Source organism: Nerophis ophidion, linkage group LG13 (genome assembly GCF_033978795.1).
Source record: "Nerophis ophidion isolate RoL-2023_Sa linkage group LG13, RoL_Noph_v1.0, whole genome shotgun sequence".
Taxonomy (NCBI): domain Eukaryota; kingdom Metazoa; phylum Chordata; class Actinopteri; order Syngnathiformes; family Syngnathidae; genus Nerophis; species Nerophis ophidion.
The window spans coordinates 38,092,359-38,110,374 of record NC_084623.1 but is presented as its reverse complement, the minus strand read 5'-3'; the positions used below and the strand labels follow the sequence as shown (position 1 = coordinate 38,110,374).

The 18,016-nt window shown below is 39.6% G+C and overlaps 1 protein-coding gene across 1 annotated transcript in view; it reads left to right on the top strand.

Moving 5' to 3' along the window:
• The window catches only part of LOC133564517 (calsyntenin-2-like), a 700,915-nt gene extending 682,899 nt beyond the window's left edge, over positions 1-18,016 (top strand). The window contains exons 15-17 of the mRNA XM_061918874.1: positions 35-158; positions 11,316-11,500; positions 11,618-18,016. Coding sequence (XP_061774858.1) covers positions 35-158; positions 11,316-11,500; positions 11,618-11,785 — 477 coding nt within the window. The 3' untranslated portion in view covers positions 11,786-18,016. The remainder of the gene's footprint in view (positions 1-34; positions 159-11,315; positions 11,501-11,617) is intronic.

The following is an 18,016-nucleotide window of genomic DNA, read 5'->3' as shown; positions in this document are numbered from 1 at the left end:
GTCCGTTTCTAAAATATTCTCTTCCTTTCACTAGGTGAGCATCATCCACGGTTCAGAGGTCGGGGAACGTGTCAGTCACAGCGCTGCTTCGCCTCAGTACATGCAGTTAGTCCACAATCCATCCATGATTCATGAGCTGTACCCTGGGCACAACTCAGGTAAGAAAATCCAACAGACCATGTTTGGTTTGGTTGAATCCTGCGGTGTCTTGTAATGTTATTGTTGTGTGAACTCTCCCAAGTCGAACGTCTCGAAAAATTAATTTGGAGCTCAAACTAAATTGTTTGAAAAAATTACACCTCAAAAACGTCAAGCAAACCATCAGTTTTACTTCAATAAATCTTGTGGGACTTCATCTGCTGTCTGTGATGCTACCACAATGTTCAGTGCCTAAAAGTGTTGTCCCGATACCAATATTCTGGTCTCGGTACTAAAATTATTTCGATACTTTTCAGTACTTTTCGATATTTTTCTAAATAAAGGGGACCCCAAAAAAATGCATTATTAGCTTTATTTTAACAAACAAATCTTACAGTACATTAGACAAATGTTTCTTATTGCAATTTTTGTCCTTAAATAAAATAGTGAACATACTAGACATCTTGTCTTTTAGTAGTACGTAAATAAAACTGTCACGATCCGCTACTTGGATCATGTCATGTTTAGGTTTAGTTCTGTTTTTGTATCACATCTGGTTAGTTTGTCTTCCTTAGTTCCTGGTGGCACTTCCTATTTGTTCCGTTTCCTTAGCAACGCATTTGTGTCACCTGCCTTCTGTTTGTCACGCACACCTGCTTTTTGATTATCCCCTGTATTTAAGCCTGCCCTTTTTGTTCCGTCGCTCTCACAGTGTAATTTGCGTTCCATGCAACAAGTGACGTCGCTATCCCGCATTGTGTGTTTATTTTTCAAGCTCACATGCTAGCGTCCTTAGTTCTATCTAGCTCACATGCTAGTTCTGTTGGTTTTTGTTGTTAGTGCCTTTGTGCAAGTATTTTTGGTTCTTAGTCTGTTTTATAGTAAGAATAAATCTTCATTCCTACCTTCCCATCCACGAGAGAACGCAACCACGCCACGATGCCAGCTGAGCGGCACAAAAACAAAGGTTCCTAATTAGTCTGCTGACGTATGCAGTAACATATTGTGTCATTTATCATTCTATTATATTGTCAACATTATTAAGGACAAAAATGAAAATGAATTATTGATCTACTTGTTCATTTACTGTTAATATCTGCTTACGTTCCATCTACACTTCTGTTAAAATGTAATAATCACTTATTCTTCTCTTTTTTAATACTGTACATTAGTTTTGGATGATACCACAAATTTGGGATTCAATCCGATACCAAGGAGTTACAGGATCATACATTGGTCATATTCAAAGTCCTTAGTGTCCAGAGACATATTTCCTGAGTTTTTAAACATAATATAAATTTTTTCTTAAAAACGAAAGATGTTGTGATAGCAAAAAATATTGACGTTATCGTAGTAGTACCGAGTAGATACACTCTTGTACTTGGTATCATTACAGTGGATGTTACATGTAAATCCACCAATGGCGTTTGTTTACATTGTGATGCCGGTGAGATACGACGTGTAGTGAAGCATGTTTAGCGATTCCTTGTCCTGCAAGAAACTTACTTTATTAGTCGCCATTGAGACCAAGATTAGTGATATTAGAAGTAGCTAAAACACTGCCGACAGCGGCTGGACTTTAGCCGCTAGCTAGCTAGCCATGTCTTTAAGCACCTCTTCCTGAGGGTGTTTCAGTGTTCTAACTTCCCCTTTATCGCTAGTTTTTAAGCCAAAATGCGTCCGTTCTCCAGTTTCTGTCTACACACTGTGTCTGCTTGTAAGTACTCCGTGATTCTGCACTGCCGAACATGCTCATCTGCTCATAAACCAGCAATGACACGACGTGACTGGTACTTTTTAGAGGCGGTATAGTACCGAATATGATTCATTAGTATCGCGGTACTATACTAATACCGTACTACCCTAGTGCCTAGTACAAAATGAGTATTACAATGCATTAAAAATATATAGATTACATAAGCACATTTAATTCCAGACATGTCTACAAAAACGTCAGTAGGTGATCGAATCACATTGCGAACCCTCCTCCCCCTCCATTACGTCTCTGCCAGGTGTCTTTTAATTGGGAGTATGGTTATTATTGTTGTTTGATTGCAGAGTGATTAACGCAGCTGCACACGTTCACAGTACATGACAAGAGTGCAAGAATGTTAATTGAAACATCGCCTGTGCAGTCAACAACATTCATATGATGGAGTGAGTCTGAATCTGGAATTAATTTTCTATTTACAAAAAAAATACATTTGGGTAAGTGTACATGTCACATCTAGTCAGCTTCGCTTAGAAAAGCGTTCCCTCGATTTTTGTGGCGTTACGTCCCAGGCCCAGCCGTGGTATATTAATTTCTGCCAGGTAAGATTTATATTTTAATTTCTATATTTGGTTTAACAGTTTAGAAATTCTTTTTCCCACCTGTTACTCACCTTTTCACACTCTTTTAAACACTTCAAAACAGTGCCGTGTCCAGACTTCTTTTTTTCCCAGAGGTGGAATGACCAACTTCTGCAGGGGTGGCACCCATAAAACTGTCAGTCTACCACCAGGTGAAGCTATAGTTACTATAGTAGTTTACCACCACCAATTATGGAGTGTATCTTCTAGTACAGGGGTCGGCAACCTTTACCACTCAAAGAGCCATTTTGACCCGTTTCACAAAATAAAGAAAACAATGGGAGCCACACAACTGTTTTGAAATTTAAAATAAAACAACACAGCGTACAAGGTTTTTTTTGCTTTGTGCTATGTATTAACCAGGGATCTCAGACACGCGACCCGCAACTTAATATGAAAATTTAATATTGGTGCGGCCCGCGAGTTTTATTTGAATGCCGCTTGACAACATCACATTTGCTAACCATCCCAATTTTTCCGGGAGACTCCCGAATTCTCCCGTATAACTGCTGATTTTCACCCAAACAACGTTAATGTGGGCTTGCTATAATGGCAATGCGTTTAGCGCCCTGTATAACCGTTACGATTAGCTTCCCAGCCCGTTCTCATGTTTTATGTGGCTTCTGCAGACACACGAGAGTAACTGCAAGACATACTTGGTCAACAGCCATACAGGTCACACTGAGGGTGCCCGTTTAAACAACTTTAACACTGTTACTAATATGCGCCACACTGTGAACCCACACCAAACAAGAATGACAAACACATTTCGGGAGAACATCTGCACTGTAACACAACATAAACGTAACAGAACAAATGCCCAGAATCCCATGCATCCCTAACCCTTCCGGGCTACATTATACACCCCCCGCTAGTACCAAACCCCGCCCCCCTAACCACGCCCACCTCAACCGACGCACGGAGGAGGGCAGGGGTTGCTGACATTAAATAATGCTTTAAAAAGTATTTTAAAGCATTGTGCTTTGTTTTCTGCCAACATGGTAGAATCATATGATACGACAGGGTGTGTAATCTTTTCCTGCAATTTGGGAAAATTGCTTGAAGGCTTAAAGAGGAAAATGACACTATGCACGAAACCCAAAACCAGTGAAGTTGGCACGTTGTCTAATTGTAAAATAAAAACAGAATACAATGATTTGCAAATTATTTTCAACGTATATTGAACTGAATAAACAATAAAGACAAGATTTTTAATGTTCGAACTAAGAAACTTGTTTTTTTTTTGCAAATAATCATTAACTTAGAATTGAATGGCAGCAACACATTGCAAAAAAGTTGGCACAGGGGCATTTTTACCACTGTGTTACATGGCCTTTCCTTTTAATAACACTCAGTTGTCATGTCTGTGATCATGTTTTGGTTTAAGTCATGTCCTGTTTGGTTTTTGGACACTCAGTTCCTGCTTTTTCACTCTTGTTTTGTCACCATAGCAACCATTAGTTCCACCTGTTTCACATTTGGAGTCACGCACCTGTTTTCATTAATCATGTCACTATTATTTAAACCGACAGTTCCCAGAAAGTCAGCCTGGCGACTTTACCTCTTCTCACTTCATGATACTCATGCCTGTTCATAGTTATGCTCCTTGCCATGCCACGAAAGTTTAGTTTTTTCATGTCACAGTTATCAAGTTTTGCTTCATGTTCGTAGTTTCCGCCTTTGAGCAAGTTTTTGTTTCATTTGCCATGTTTTTTGTACTTCCGCCTTGTGCGCGCCTTTTGTTCCTTTTTTTATAGTAATTAATAAATATGGCCTTACCTTCACGCCTTGCCCGCTCCTACTTTTCTTTGCATTCCGGGAAAACAAAACCCCAAAGTCCACGTATTGACATCAGTAAACATTTAGGAACTGAAAAGACCAATTTTTGTAGCTTTTCAAGGCCAACAGTAAAATTACCACCACATTTCATTCAGCATAACTCCATGTTGCATCCAACCTGACCAACTGCCTTCTCTTCCATGTATGCACATTACCATTTTTCAGTGCAGAATGCAATTCTATGAGCCAACCCACGTTACGCAAAAACCACGTTAAGCATTGATCATACAGCCTACTTCCATGTCAATACACAAAGTAGAAAATCATTACATGTAATGCATTATATTGTGCCAAGCAAATACCACCTCATATGTGTACCAGAAACCGCAATTAGTCGTGCTAATGTTGGAACGCATTTCCTCAGGGTATTAGCGTATTATGAAGGAAATAGGCACTGACACTACCAATATCCACATAGGTTTTATTCGTCAAAAATATATGTTGCACTGTCAGTTGGATGACACATCGACATACAGGCTAACGGGCATATATTTCCCCCATTTGGCTTTATGTCGATGTGTCATTGATCGGGCTAGCATGCTAAGCATTCATTGCAGGAACATACAAGCTTTGTTAGACAAGATCATAGACTGTATTGGACAATATAGTTTACAAACGAAATGTCCATTTCCGTTTTTTACAAGTAATAAGAAAACGTAAATGCCTTACTTACCTATCAAGGAGCAAATTAGCAAGTTTGGTGTCAAATGAAAAAATCTTCTCTAACTTCTATTGTCTCCATCTTTCAACGGCATCCCCGGTACAAATCCTTGTTTTGTTCCTGGCTTTGTCATGAATAAAATAAGAATCGTAACGACGCCTTTTAGATTTTCTAAGGTCTGACATGTTTAGTAACTTTACCAGTGGCAGTAGCTCGACGAAGATGGCGGTGCGTAATTGGCAACCTGGGTGTGTTACACTCACAGACTTTCTAATTGGTCAAATGGTGGAGGCTGGAGCACCGAAATGAAAACAATAACAAGATTTCGGGGTTGTAAATCTAATTTTGAAATAAGCTGATGCACCGTTATCAGTTATAAAGGAGTTCGTAAAAGACATGATTTATTATTGCTTTTTGACATATCAGGGCCATTTAATGACAACAAATGGCCTTGATTGCAGCAACTTAATCAACACCCTCTTCACAGTGTGGTTATAAGAAAGAGCTGCTGTCATCCTTGTTTTTCCTTTTCCTCCGGTTCCTGTTGGGAATCGAAGAATTACCGTATTTTTCGGATTATAAGTGGCTCTGGAGCATACGTCGCACCGGACAAAAATGCATAATAAAGAAGGAAATAAACATATATATGTCGAACTGGAGTATAAGTCACATTTTTGGGGGAAATTTATTTGATAAAACCCAACACCAAGATTAGACATTTGAAAGGCAATTTAAAATAAATAAAGAATAGTGAACAACAGGCTGAATAAGTGTACGTTATATGACGCATAAATAACCAACGGAGAAGGTGCCTGGTATGTTAACGTAACATATTATGGTAAGAGTCATTCAAATAATTATAACATATAGAACATACTACACGTTTACCAAACAATCTGTCACTCCTCATCGATAAATCCGATGAAATCTTCTTCCTCAATGTCGCTTCTAAACAACTCTGCCAACTCCAAAGGTATGCGCCGCTTCCTCTTGTCGTTTTCTGCTGCATATTTCACTACGTCCAGCTTGTAATCTGCAGTACATGATTTCCTTTTCGGTGCCATTTTTGTTCAGCCTTTCTCAGTTTTTGTAAGTTACCACAAACTTTGAAACAATCCATTTTAATAGCTACGGCAGTAACGTATAGCAGTTAGCATCTCATGACCCACAATGCACTTCTGCCATGACCCTCCCCCGCCGAATTCTTATTGGTTGACATGTGTAAGACGATTGCTGACATTTTCATCGTCACTTCCGCGAATGAGATACATAATATTACTGTATTTCCTTGAATTGCCGCCGGGGCGCTAAATAATTTAAAACCTCTTCTCACTCCTGCGCTTACCAAAGGAATGAGGTAAAAGTAAGCATGCGCTAATTATTTTAAAACCTCTTCTCACTCCGGCACTTACCAAAGGCATGCAGTAAAAATTTGAGTGTAATGTAAGGATACCATCATGAAAAGTACATTCAATAAAAAAAATGTTATTATGGTCTTACCTTTACTTATAAATCCATCCCAGCTCCTTCATATCAAAAGCATCGATAACTTGTTATAGAAGTATTCCTTATCTTTCTTCAGTTTTAAAAGTCTCTCTGTCTCGATGGAGATCTTCCTTTATTACCTCCTGCTTCGATTGGAAGTCCAGTTTAGAAAACTGCTATCAGACCGCTGATATCAGCTAGCTCGGCTCCTCAAGTGCGGGGGCGGCAACAGAGGTATCCTCGGACAATTCCCCCCTCCCGTTCTGCTCTGTGGGTGATCTCTTTATCCCACCGCTGCCACCAGTATGTGTTATTGTATAAATAATACACTGGGTATTTAGGACTGGAACATGCTTTATATCAGCCCGGTTGTTTACATAGCTAACATAGGTGTTACATCCTAAAAGGTCCGTCGTGCACCCGCCGCGTCATATCCGTCCCAGCACAATTCACGTCACTCATTATCACTTCTTCTGCACCCGAGTAGTCGCAAGAAAGATCACTAGCGCCCTCTAGCACCAGGAGGCGGGAATCATTTAATGACTCATATTTGACACACGCGGCTACGGTCTTGTAACGGTCTCAAGCCGTAGTCTTGCGGGTTCCCAGGACCACCAAGGAAGGACATGGCTTGAGCAGTTTGACTTTGTTTATTTTTCAATAAAACCTCAGTCCAGGTCGCTCTTCCACTCCTCCTCTCCGCTCGCTCGCCGCCGCCGCCGCCGCCTCCTCGCCTCCATCTTGGGCCGGGGTCCAGCGTGCCCTGCCTGTCTGTCGGACCGTCGTAAATGTTTTACCGACATCTCACAAAAACACAACACTGCTAGTGGAGAAGACTGATTGAACTCGATGCTCTTGTTGGCCGCCATCAGCCAATAGTGTGCTGGGTATGATCTCATGGCAATTAAAAATAATCTAAAAAAAAATCAAGAATATGCACGACCGCGTCCTCAACATTATCCTTACCTTGACCCTCATTTGTGGCGAGCGAGTGTTTGTTTGTCAGCCACAAGCACATTTTTAAATATTCTCTCTCATTAGAAAAAAAATGTAAATAGGAGAACATGTTGAGAATTGCTTGGCACAACACTGACAGAGTAAATTGGAGGACCCAAAGGAAGACGAGGACTAACAAGCGCAGAGACATTTATTAGTAGTTTTATAAACACTCACAGTCCCTGCAGTGAAATGGTCCTGTGAGGATATTTTACTGGCTATTCCTCCTGAGGTTAAAATGGTGCAACCCGTCTGGCTTTCTAGTTTATTTATCAGACCGGTGCTGTCACGGAGTGGAAAGTGGAGACGTTCACACGAGCTCTCAGAAGCAAAGAGAACATGGCGAGACATTGGTCTTATACTTTCACCACACTAGCTTTAAATATTCATCAGACCCCAACGGATTCTACTTAGTGGTGCAGCTATGAGAGTGCTACGTGTGTGTGTGTTTGAGTGTGTGCGTGCATGTGTGTGTGAGGGAAAAAGGTCACAAATTGGGCCACAGTGGGCAAGGAGTGTGATAACTGAAGAAGATTTAATCATAATCCTTATTAGTACATGAGGATATTCCACCAGATGACATTGTAATTAGAGCAAAATCTGACCACGGATTTTTGCTGGTATTCTACAGAGTTTTTTTTTCATGGAAAATAACCGCAACTGGATGAATTTGCTCCAGGTTAAGAGGAAATGTTGTATTGATTGTACAGGAAACGTCTTTGCACGTGTAAATTGCACTTACAGATGTAGCGACGAACTGTATTTAGTGACAGTGTTTTTTCTGAAGTGTTCCTGAGCCCATGTGGTGATATCCTTTAGAGATTGATGTTGGTTTTTGATACAGTGCCCTGAAACAATACAAAAACAATGCCGTTGTAAGTTAGTCATACTAACATAGACACTCGTGTGTTAGCATAGTAGCAAATCTTCTTCAAATGGACACGCAGTCAATTTGAAAAATCCCTCCTTTTTGGGACCGCCACTCATTTTGATAGATTTCACCACCAGGGGTGCAAATGAGATATTATCTACTAGATGCAATGATTTTCCGTTTTAGGACCATGGTTTATGTCCTAACTTGTTCACCAGTTCTCATATGGAAGGTACTTTTCCTTGTTGATGTCTCAAGAGGGCTAGAGATACAAGAACACACACGCATACACACACACACACACACACACACACACACACACACACACATCCAAGCAGAGGCGGGAGGATGAGGGACAGACTCAAAGAAGTTGTTATATCAGAAGACTAAAGATCACAGCATGAAAAATAAACATTTTAGATCAAGAGAACTTTTCGCAGTTAGTGTTTGGGGCTTTGCTACGAGAGAAGGTTTAAGCTCCACATCTTTGCTGCTGGGTACTGTAGACCAGATTTAAGCGTGGGATGTTTTGGAGCTATAACTTTATCAAATACGGCTATAAAAACATCTGTTGGATTCTGGTTTGGCTGGCGTGGACTGCATCACACATCATTTTAAACCTGAAAGCCTTGGCAGACTTGTAATAAAAAGCACAATATGAAGTCTATACATTACATTACTGGACATCAAACATGAGGGGATGATGGATTAATAGGGATGGGAATTTCGAAGATATATTGGTTCTGATTCCACTTAACGATTCTCTTATTGATTCCTCCATTTAGCATCAATTTTGTTTAGTTTAGAGGTAACAACACTAAATGGTCAGGGTTAGGGTTAGGGTTGGGGTTAGGGTTAGGGTTAGTGATTAGGGTTAGATTTAGGGTTAGGGTGTGTGAATGTGAGTGTGAATGTTGTCTGTCTATCTGTGTTGGCCCTGCGATGAGGTGGCGACTTTTCCAGGGTGTAAACCGCCTTCCGCCCCGATGCAGCTGAGATAGGCTCCAGCAACCCCCCGCGACCAAAAAAGGGACAAGTGGTAGAAAATGGATGGATGGATGACCTTACAAAGCCTACAGAGAGCTCTTAGGAGGCTCAACATTTTCAAAACTTTTTTGAAAATAAATGTAATAATTATTCTTCTGTAGAATTCAACAAAATAAATCATGTGAAAATTACACAAACATTTAGTAACATGTAATATTCTGCACTGAGGTGGCGACTTGTCCAGAGTGTACGCCGCCTTCCGCTCGAACGCAGCTGATATAGGCTTCAGCGACCAAAAGGGACAAGCGGTGGGAAATGGATGGATGGATGGAACATGTAATATTAACTTATTGCATGCAAATTGAACTATGTCACGCCTTTATTTATTATAATTCTGATGGTTGTTTGTGGCTTCCAGTTTATGAAAACCTTGAATTAAAAATTGCAGAAAAATTGGGGGTTTAAAAAAAAAAAAGTAAAACATGATCATCAAAAATATAACAAATAAAGGCTTGACATATCTCACTTTGCGTGTAATGAGTTAATAGCACATGTTAGTCTCACATTTGAAATTGAATTGCTGACTTTTACACGAAATTCAGTTTATTTTTATTTTTCACCTACCGAATTTTCCGGACCCTAGGGTGCACCGAGTGTTTGTTTGTCAGCCACAAGCACAATTTTAAATATTCTCTCTCTTTAGAAAAAATGTAAATACTACAACAAGTTGAGAACTGCTCGGCACAACACTGACATAGTAAATTGGAGGACCTAAAGGAAAACAAGTTCTATTTTCACCTACCAAATTTTCCGGACCATGGGGCGCACTGCCGATGAGAGGGTTTAGTCAGGTCTATTTTCATTCAAAAGGCGCACCGGATTATAGGGCACATTAAAGGAGTCATATTATTATTTTGTTTTTCTAAATTAAAAACACTTCCTTGTGGTCTACATAAAATGTAATGGTGGTTCTTTGGTCTAAATGTTGCATGGATTAGGTTTTACAGATCACCTTCAAGCCGCTTTCTGACAGTTGCTTCCGGATGTGCCTTTTTGTGGGCGGTCTTATTTACGTGGCTCACTTTCGGCAGCGTCTTCTCCCCGTTATTTTTGTTGTAGCAGACTTCACTTGAATCAATAACGGAGCAGCATCTCCTCATCCGTTTCTCAATAGTGAACAGAAGAATAAAATAGAATAGAATGGACTTTATTTTCATCATATTTGCATATAACGAGATTAAAGACTCCAACTTAAGGTGCGGTAGTGGGAACAAATATGGTATTCTTCTTCCTCCAAACACAACGAGTTGAGTTTATACCAAAATGGATACAGCAGAGGATTGGGAGAATGTCATGTGGTCAGATGAAACCAAAATAGAACTTTTTGGTATAAACTCAACTCGTCGTGTTTGGAGGAAGAAGAATACTGAGTTGCAACCCAAGAACACCATACCTACTGTGAAGCATGGGGGTGGAAACATCATGCTTTGGGGCTGTTTTTCTGCTAAGGGGACAGGACGATTGATCCGTGTTAAGGAAAGAATGAATGGGGCCATGTATCGTGAGATTTTGAGCCCAAACCTCCTTCCATCAGTGAGAGCTTTGAATGGTTGACCAAATACTTATTTTCCACCATAATTTACAAATAAATTCTTTAAAATCCATGTGAATTCCTGGATTTTTTTTTTCACATTCTGTCTCTCACAGTTGAAGTGTACCTATGATGAAAATTACAGACCTCTGTCATCATTTTAAGTGGGAGAACTTGCACAATCGGTGGCTGACTAAATACTTTTTTGCCCCAGTATACTTTTGTCAATATTTAACATTGCTGCTCTGGTACATTTTAGTCTACTTTATACCTGGATTATCCTTTCCATCCTTACCCTTTCCACTGAGCTACTGAGTGGAACAATTTCCCTTGTGGATCAATAAAGTTTGTCTAAGTCTAATTCGGTTTTTTTGTGTGTTGCATGTCAACTTCAGGGGTGCCGAGTACCGCCGCAGTGGTCACTGTCATCTGCATCGCCGCCCTGGTGGTAGTGCTTGTGTTAGGCGTCTACCACATCCATTTAACACACCAGCAACAAGTCAAGATGTCCGAGGCGGCCAAAGAGGAAGACGGGGCCTGGGACAAGTCGGGTCTCTCAATCACCATCAACCCAATGGAGGTAATGGGCGAGGGTAGAGAAAAGGTAGAATGTGCAGCAAGAAACAGAAAGTCGGATTCTGGACGCGGGCGTCAACTTTTGGAAACATAAAAGTCATTTAGATTGTGATCTTCTCAGAATCTGCAGGACCCCCAGGCTGCAGATGAGGAGGCCAGCGAGGACGAAGAGGAGGACGACGAAGAGGAGGAGGACGATGACGTCACCAGTGCCGAGTCGGACAACAGCGAGGAGGAATTGGACGTGCAACTACCCAGCATGCAGTGCAAGAAGGCACACAAACAATAATGTCTAATTGAAACTCCAAGTCAGTCATCTTACACACACACTGATCTGCATAATATTCTGTAATCACCTTGACACACACTGACTTGTGGCTTAAAAAAAAAATTGCGGTAATATCGCCCCCTGCTGGACTTAATAAGTATTAACTTAAACCTAGTGATTAAAAATAAAATCACAGGGAAACATATGGAACAATTGAATGTTGTCTATAACTACCGGGCATCCGGACATTCACATTGCTTCAGTTTTAACTGCCTTGTTCTAAAATGGAATACATTCAATTTTGTCCTCAAAATTCTACAGACAATACCCCTAAGCCAGTGTTTTTCAACCTTTTTTTGAGCCAGGGCACATTTTTTAGTTAAAAAAAATGCGGAGGCACACCACCAGCAGAAACCATTAAAAAAACAAAACTCAGTTGACAGTAAAAAGTCGTCGTCGCAATTGTTGGATGTGACTTTAAAGCATAACCAAGCATGTATCACTATAGCTTCTTGTCTCAAAGTAGGTGTACTGTCACCACCTGTCACATCACACCATTGACTTATTTGGACTTTTTTGCTGTTTTCTTGAGTGTAGTCTTTTAGTTTTTGTCTTGCGCTACTATTTTGGTGGATTTTTCTCTGATTTTTCCTGTAGCAGTTTCATGTCTTCCTTTGAGCAATATTTCCCGCATCTACTTTGTTTTTATCCTTCATTGTGGGGACATTGTCATGTCATGTTCGGATGTACATTGTGGAAGCCATCTTTGCTCCACAGTAAGTCTTTGCTGTCGTCCAGCATTCTGTTTTTGTTTACTTTGTAGCCAGTTCAGTTTTATTTTTGTTCTGCATAGCCTTCCCTAAGCTTCAATGCCTTTTCTTAGGGGCACTTACCTTTTGTTTATTTCTTGTTTATGCATTAAATACCTTTTTACCGGCATACTGCCTCCCTTTGTATCAACATCTATAAAGCAATTAGCTACCTGCTGCCACCTACTGATATGGAAGAGTATTACACGGTTACCCTGCCGAGCTCTAGACAGCACCGACACTCAACAACAACACATCATTTGCAGTCTATAATTACTGGTTTGCTTAAAAATGTTTTCAACCCAAATAGGTGAAATTAGATAATCTCCCACGGCACACTAGAGTTTTTTTGTTTTTGCAAATATATTTAAAATTATCACAGCCTTTGCTCAATAATTTGTACATTGCTGCCAAAGGTGCATCGACAGAGACACCTGTGATAAAAAAAAAAACAACAACAACGATTCCGCTTCGGGCTGTATAGCTCGGTTGGTAGAGTGGCCATGCCAGCAACTTGAGGGTTGCAGGTTCAATCCCCGCTTCTGCCATCCTAGTCACTGCCGTTGTGTCCTTGGGCAAGACACTTTACCTACCTGCTCTCAGTGCCACCCACACTGGTTTAAAAATGTAATTTAGATATTGGGTTTCACAATGTAAAGCGCTTTGAGTCACTAGAGAAAAGCGCTATATAAATATAATTCACTTCACTTCCCATTTAACCTGATGGAGCTTGAGAGGTGCTGCAAAGAGGAATGGGCCAAACGTGGGTGTGTCAAACTTGTGACGTCATATTACGAAAAAAAACTTGAGGCTGTATTTGCTGCCAAAGTTGCATCAACAAAGTATTGAGCAAAGGCTGTGAATACTTGTGTACATGTGACTGTTTTATTATTACATTTGCAAAAAAAATTAAAACACCTTATGGGGTATTGTCTCTAGAAGATTTAGAACAAAATGAATTCATTCCATTTTGGAATAAGACTGTTTTGTTTTATTAAATTTGCAAAATGACAAAAAAAATATCATGTTGAGCAAAGGCTGTGAATACTTAAAAGGGATTTTTTTTTTTTTTTTTAATTAAATTTGCAAAATAAATTAAAAAAATAATCACATTGTCATTTGGGGTATTGTCTGTAGAATTTTGAGGACCAAAAAAATATGTATTCCATTTTTAAATAAGGCTGCAGCATTAAGTATGGAATAAGTGAAGCGCTGTGAAAACTTTCCGGATGCACTGTATGTGTCCTGTGATTGACAGCCCGGGGTGAACCCCGCCTTTCACTGAGTAGCTGGGATAGGCTCCAGCTTTCACCATTTAACAATATAAGGGGTAAAAAAAAAAATGACATGCATCACAAAACACTTAAATATTAAATCGTAATATTTACTGTTTTAGGTAATTATTTTGTTCACATTGTTCCCCGATCTATTTAGTTGATTTGATGCACTGGTTTAAAACATGTAATTTATTTTTTTTTTAAAATAATGATAGTATATTATTTTTGGTTTGTATACAACATGTAATTTATCAGTTTTTTGGCCCATGAGGCAAAGCCAGGTGATTTTACAGAATAACTTATTTTCAATGGAACTAACAAAAAAAAAGAACAAAAAAAAAAGTGAAAAGAAAACATTTTCATTTTAAACTCAACAAGGAGTTGAAGTTTTGTGTTTCGGGGCTTGACAGAGGAGCCTCGTTGTACATTTTTATACACTATCTTGTAAATAGAGAGAACAGTAGTTGACCCCTGCCACCAACATACCATCTTTACCCAACTTCATTTTTCTTGTATGAAACGTCAGAAAGTTTAGTCTGCAGAAATAGTGTGCGTTTGACTTCTGTTGGCTTTGTTTATGAAGTGTCAGCGTCTCCATGGATACCAGGACAGTCCTATCAGAAAACTGTACATATTTTCAAAGAAGAAGGGTGAGGGTGCAGTTCCACAAACAAAATATGGATAAGAGTACGGTGGTTACCTGAAAATATTGCAAACACAGACTAAAAAGGAGTAATCGGCACAATGCAATGCACTGAACTCGCACACTAAAACCAATCTGAGTGTTTTAATATTAGAATTAGGCGCTATCAAAATTAACTCATGGAAGTAATCACATTAAAGGCCTACTGAAACCCACTACTACCGACCACGCAGTCTGATAGTTTATACATCAATGATGAAATATTAACATTGCAACACATGCCAATACAGCCGGTTTGGTTTACTAAATTGCTATTTTAAATTTCCCGCCAAGTATCCTGTTAAAAACGCTTATGATAACGCGTGCGCGTGATGTCACAGGTTGTAGCGGAGATGTTCTTCCAGCCTGATCCAAGCTATAAGTAGTCTGCTTTAATCGCATAATTACACGGTATTCTGGACATCTGTGTTGCTGAATCTTTTGCAATTTGTTCAATTGATAATGGAGAAGTCAAAGAAGAAAGATGTAGGTGGGAAGGGGTGTATTGGAGCTGCCTTTAGCAACACAAACACAGCTGGTGTTTCCTTGTTTACATTCCCGAAGGTGAAGCTTTACTATGGAACAGAGCGGTCAAGCGAACATGGATCCCGACCACATGTCAACCGGCAGGTTTCGGTGAGAAAATTGTGGTAATAAGTCGGCTCTTGTTGTAGACATGAGCGTAGCTTGCGTCCTCCTGCAGCTGCAGACTCTCTTACCTCCTCCCGCCGGAGACACTGGCGGTCACCACACCCGTGGCCACACCCCTCCAATTTTCAGGTACCATATAATCTCACTAAAACACTAGTAACACAATAAGAAGATAAGGGATTTTCCAGAATTATCCTAGTAAATGTGCCTAATAACATCTGAATCGCTCCCACTGCCCTCGCCTTTTTTTTTCTTCTAGTCCTTCACTCTCACTATCCTCATCCACGAATCGTTCATCCTCGCTCAAATTAATGGGGAAATTGTTGCTTTCTCGGTCCGAATCGCTCTCGCTGCTGGTGGCTATGGTTGTAAACATTGTGAGGATGTGAGGAGCTCTACAACTGGTGACATCACGTGCACATCGTCTGCTACTTCCGGTACAGGCAAGGCTTTTTTATTAGCGACCAAAAGTTGCGAACTTTATCGTGGATGTTCTCTACTAAATCCTTTCAGCAAAAATATGGCAATATCGCGAAATGATCAAGTATGACACATAGAATGGACCTACTATCCCTGTTTAAATAAGAAAATCTCATTTCAGTAGGCCTTTAATCACATGTATATACTCAGAATAATCACACAATTTAAAAATCGTTTGACAGCATTCATTGTAATATTGCCCCAAAACTCATGGAAAAATACAAATGTATTCGCCTAAAACTGAGAATTTTCTTTTGAAAACCTTATAAAATAGAAACGTATGATTTAGGATTTACTATTTTATTAATACTTTTTTTTTTACCCAAGTCGTTATACTATTCCATGCGTAAATAACACTTATAGATCATATTTCCACTTGGCAATTTACATTGCAAAGAAAAGTCTGAAAAGAGCATGCCTCACGCTAAGAAACATAAACAGCATACCATATTTCCTTAAATTGCCGCCGGGGCACTAATTAATTTAAAACCTATTCTCACTCCTGCGCTTACCAAAGGCACGCGGTAAAAGTAAGCATGCGCTAATTATTTTAAAACCTCTTCTCACTCCGACACTTACCAAAGGTATGCAGTAAAAATTTGAGTGTGATGTAAGCTTGGACCTTAAATCCTACTGAATAGCTCTTAATCTTCTTCCCTTTATGCGATTTCAAATTACCGGTATTGAAATCAGCCTCCTCCAGTTTGAAAATGATGACAGGGGAAGTGTCAGTCGTGACGTCACAAGTTTGACCAGGCGGTAATACTAAGCATGCGCTAATTATTTTGCGAAGCGAGTTTGACCCTGCAGTAATTCAAGGCAGGCGCATACTATAGGCCCTGCGGCAATTCAAGGAAATACGGTATTCAAGTTATTCATCTTGCAACTATGCAGGTTCCTTCTATTTTCAAACAGTGTTTTGTGGCAGAGAGAAGACACAAATCTACTCAGGCTCTCATTTTTTAATCAGATAAATCACATTTTGGAATTTGGATTAATCATTATTAATAATAATGATAATTATAAAGCACTTGCAGGTAGGACAGGGTTTAGTGCAAGTGCCTCACAATACGAAGGTCCTGAGTAGTTCTGGGTTCGATCCTGCGCTCGGGATCTTTCTGTGTGGAGATTGCCTGTTCTCCCCATGATTGTGTGGGTTCCCTCCGGGTACTCCGGCTTCCTCCCACCTCCAAAGACATGCACCTGGGGATAGGTTGATTGGCAACACTAAATTGGCCCTAGTGTGTGAATGTTGTCTGTCTATCTATGTTGGCCCTGTGATGAGGTAGCGACCTGTCCAGGGTGTACATCGCCTTCCGCCCGAATGCAGCTGAGAAATGCTCCAGAACCCCCCCATGACGCCAAAAAGGACAAGCAGTAGAAAATGGATGGATAACGCACTTGCATAATTAAAATCGGCTTACTCAGAGAAACCAATATTTGTACACAAATGTCATTTTACTGTCAGAATGTCATCCAGGAATGTTTTTAAACGTTTTACTAGTATTACTTTGGCCTAAACTTGCAACATTTGGATCTTAAATTATTTCAGGCTGTGTTTTGGGGTAAATGTATTCATTTTTGTAGGGATTTATGCATTAATCTGTTTACTGACCGTACAGCGGTTAGGTAATAGAGCTTATACGGTCTAAATAAATTACATTATTATTCCAAGTGTGATATTTTTTTGTGAATAGTCACGAGTTACCTCATTAATTTTCTATCCATCCATTTTCTACCAATTGTCCCTTTTTGGGGTTATCATTAATTTTGACAGCCGTAATTTCCACACAAACACGTTTACACGTGCAGAGATTGCCACCTGCTGGTCATTACAGAGAATGAAACTTTAAAACCCAAACTTACACTTTTACCCCAATAAAAACTTGTAATACTCAATACTAAAATTTCTGAAAGAACTTTAAGTAATAAAACAGTTGGTTCATCTTGAAATTTCACCCAAAAGTACATTATCCGTGACATGTGAGGAGTAAAACTGCCCTCGTTCTTTGCTGTCAAAAAACTATTTTTTTAACCAGATAATCACTTTTGAATTTTGAATAATCGTAATTAATCTCAGTAAATTAATCGCTTGAGTAATTTAAAATGACCTTTAAAAAAAACACATTTTGGACTCATACGCAGTTTAAATGGCAAATGTTCATGCCCGCATGAAGTCCCAATCAATCAATATATACATATATATATATATATATATATATATATATATATACACAGTATATATATGTATATACACACACACACATACAGTGGGGCAAATAAAATTTTAGTCAGTCACCGATTGTGCAAGTTCTCCCACTTAAAATGATGACAGAGGTCTGTAATTTTCATC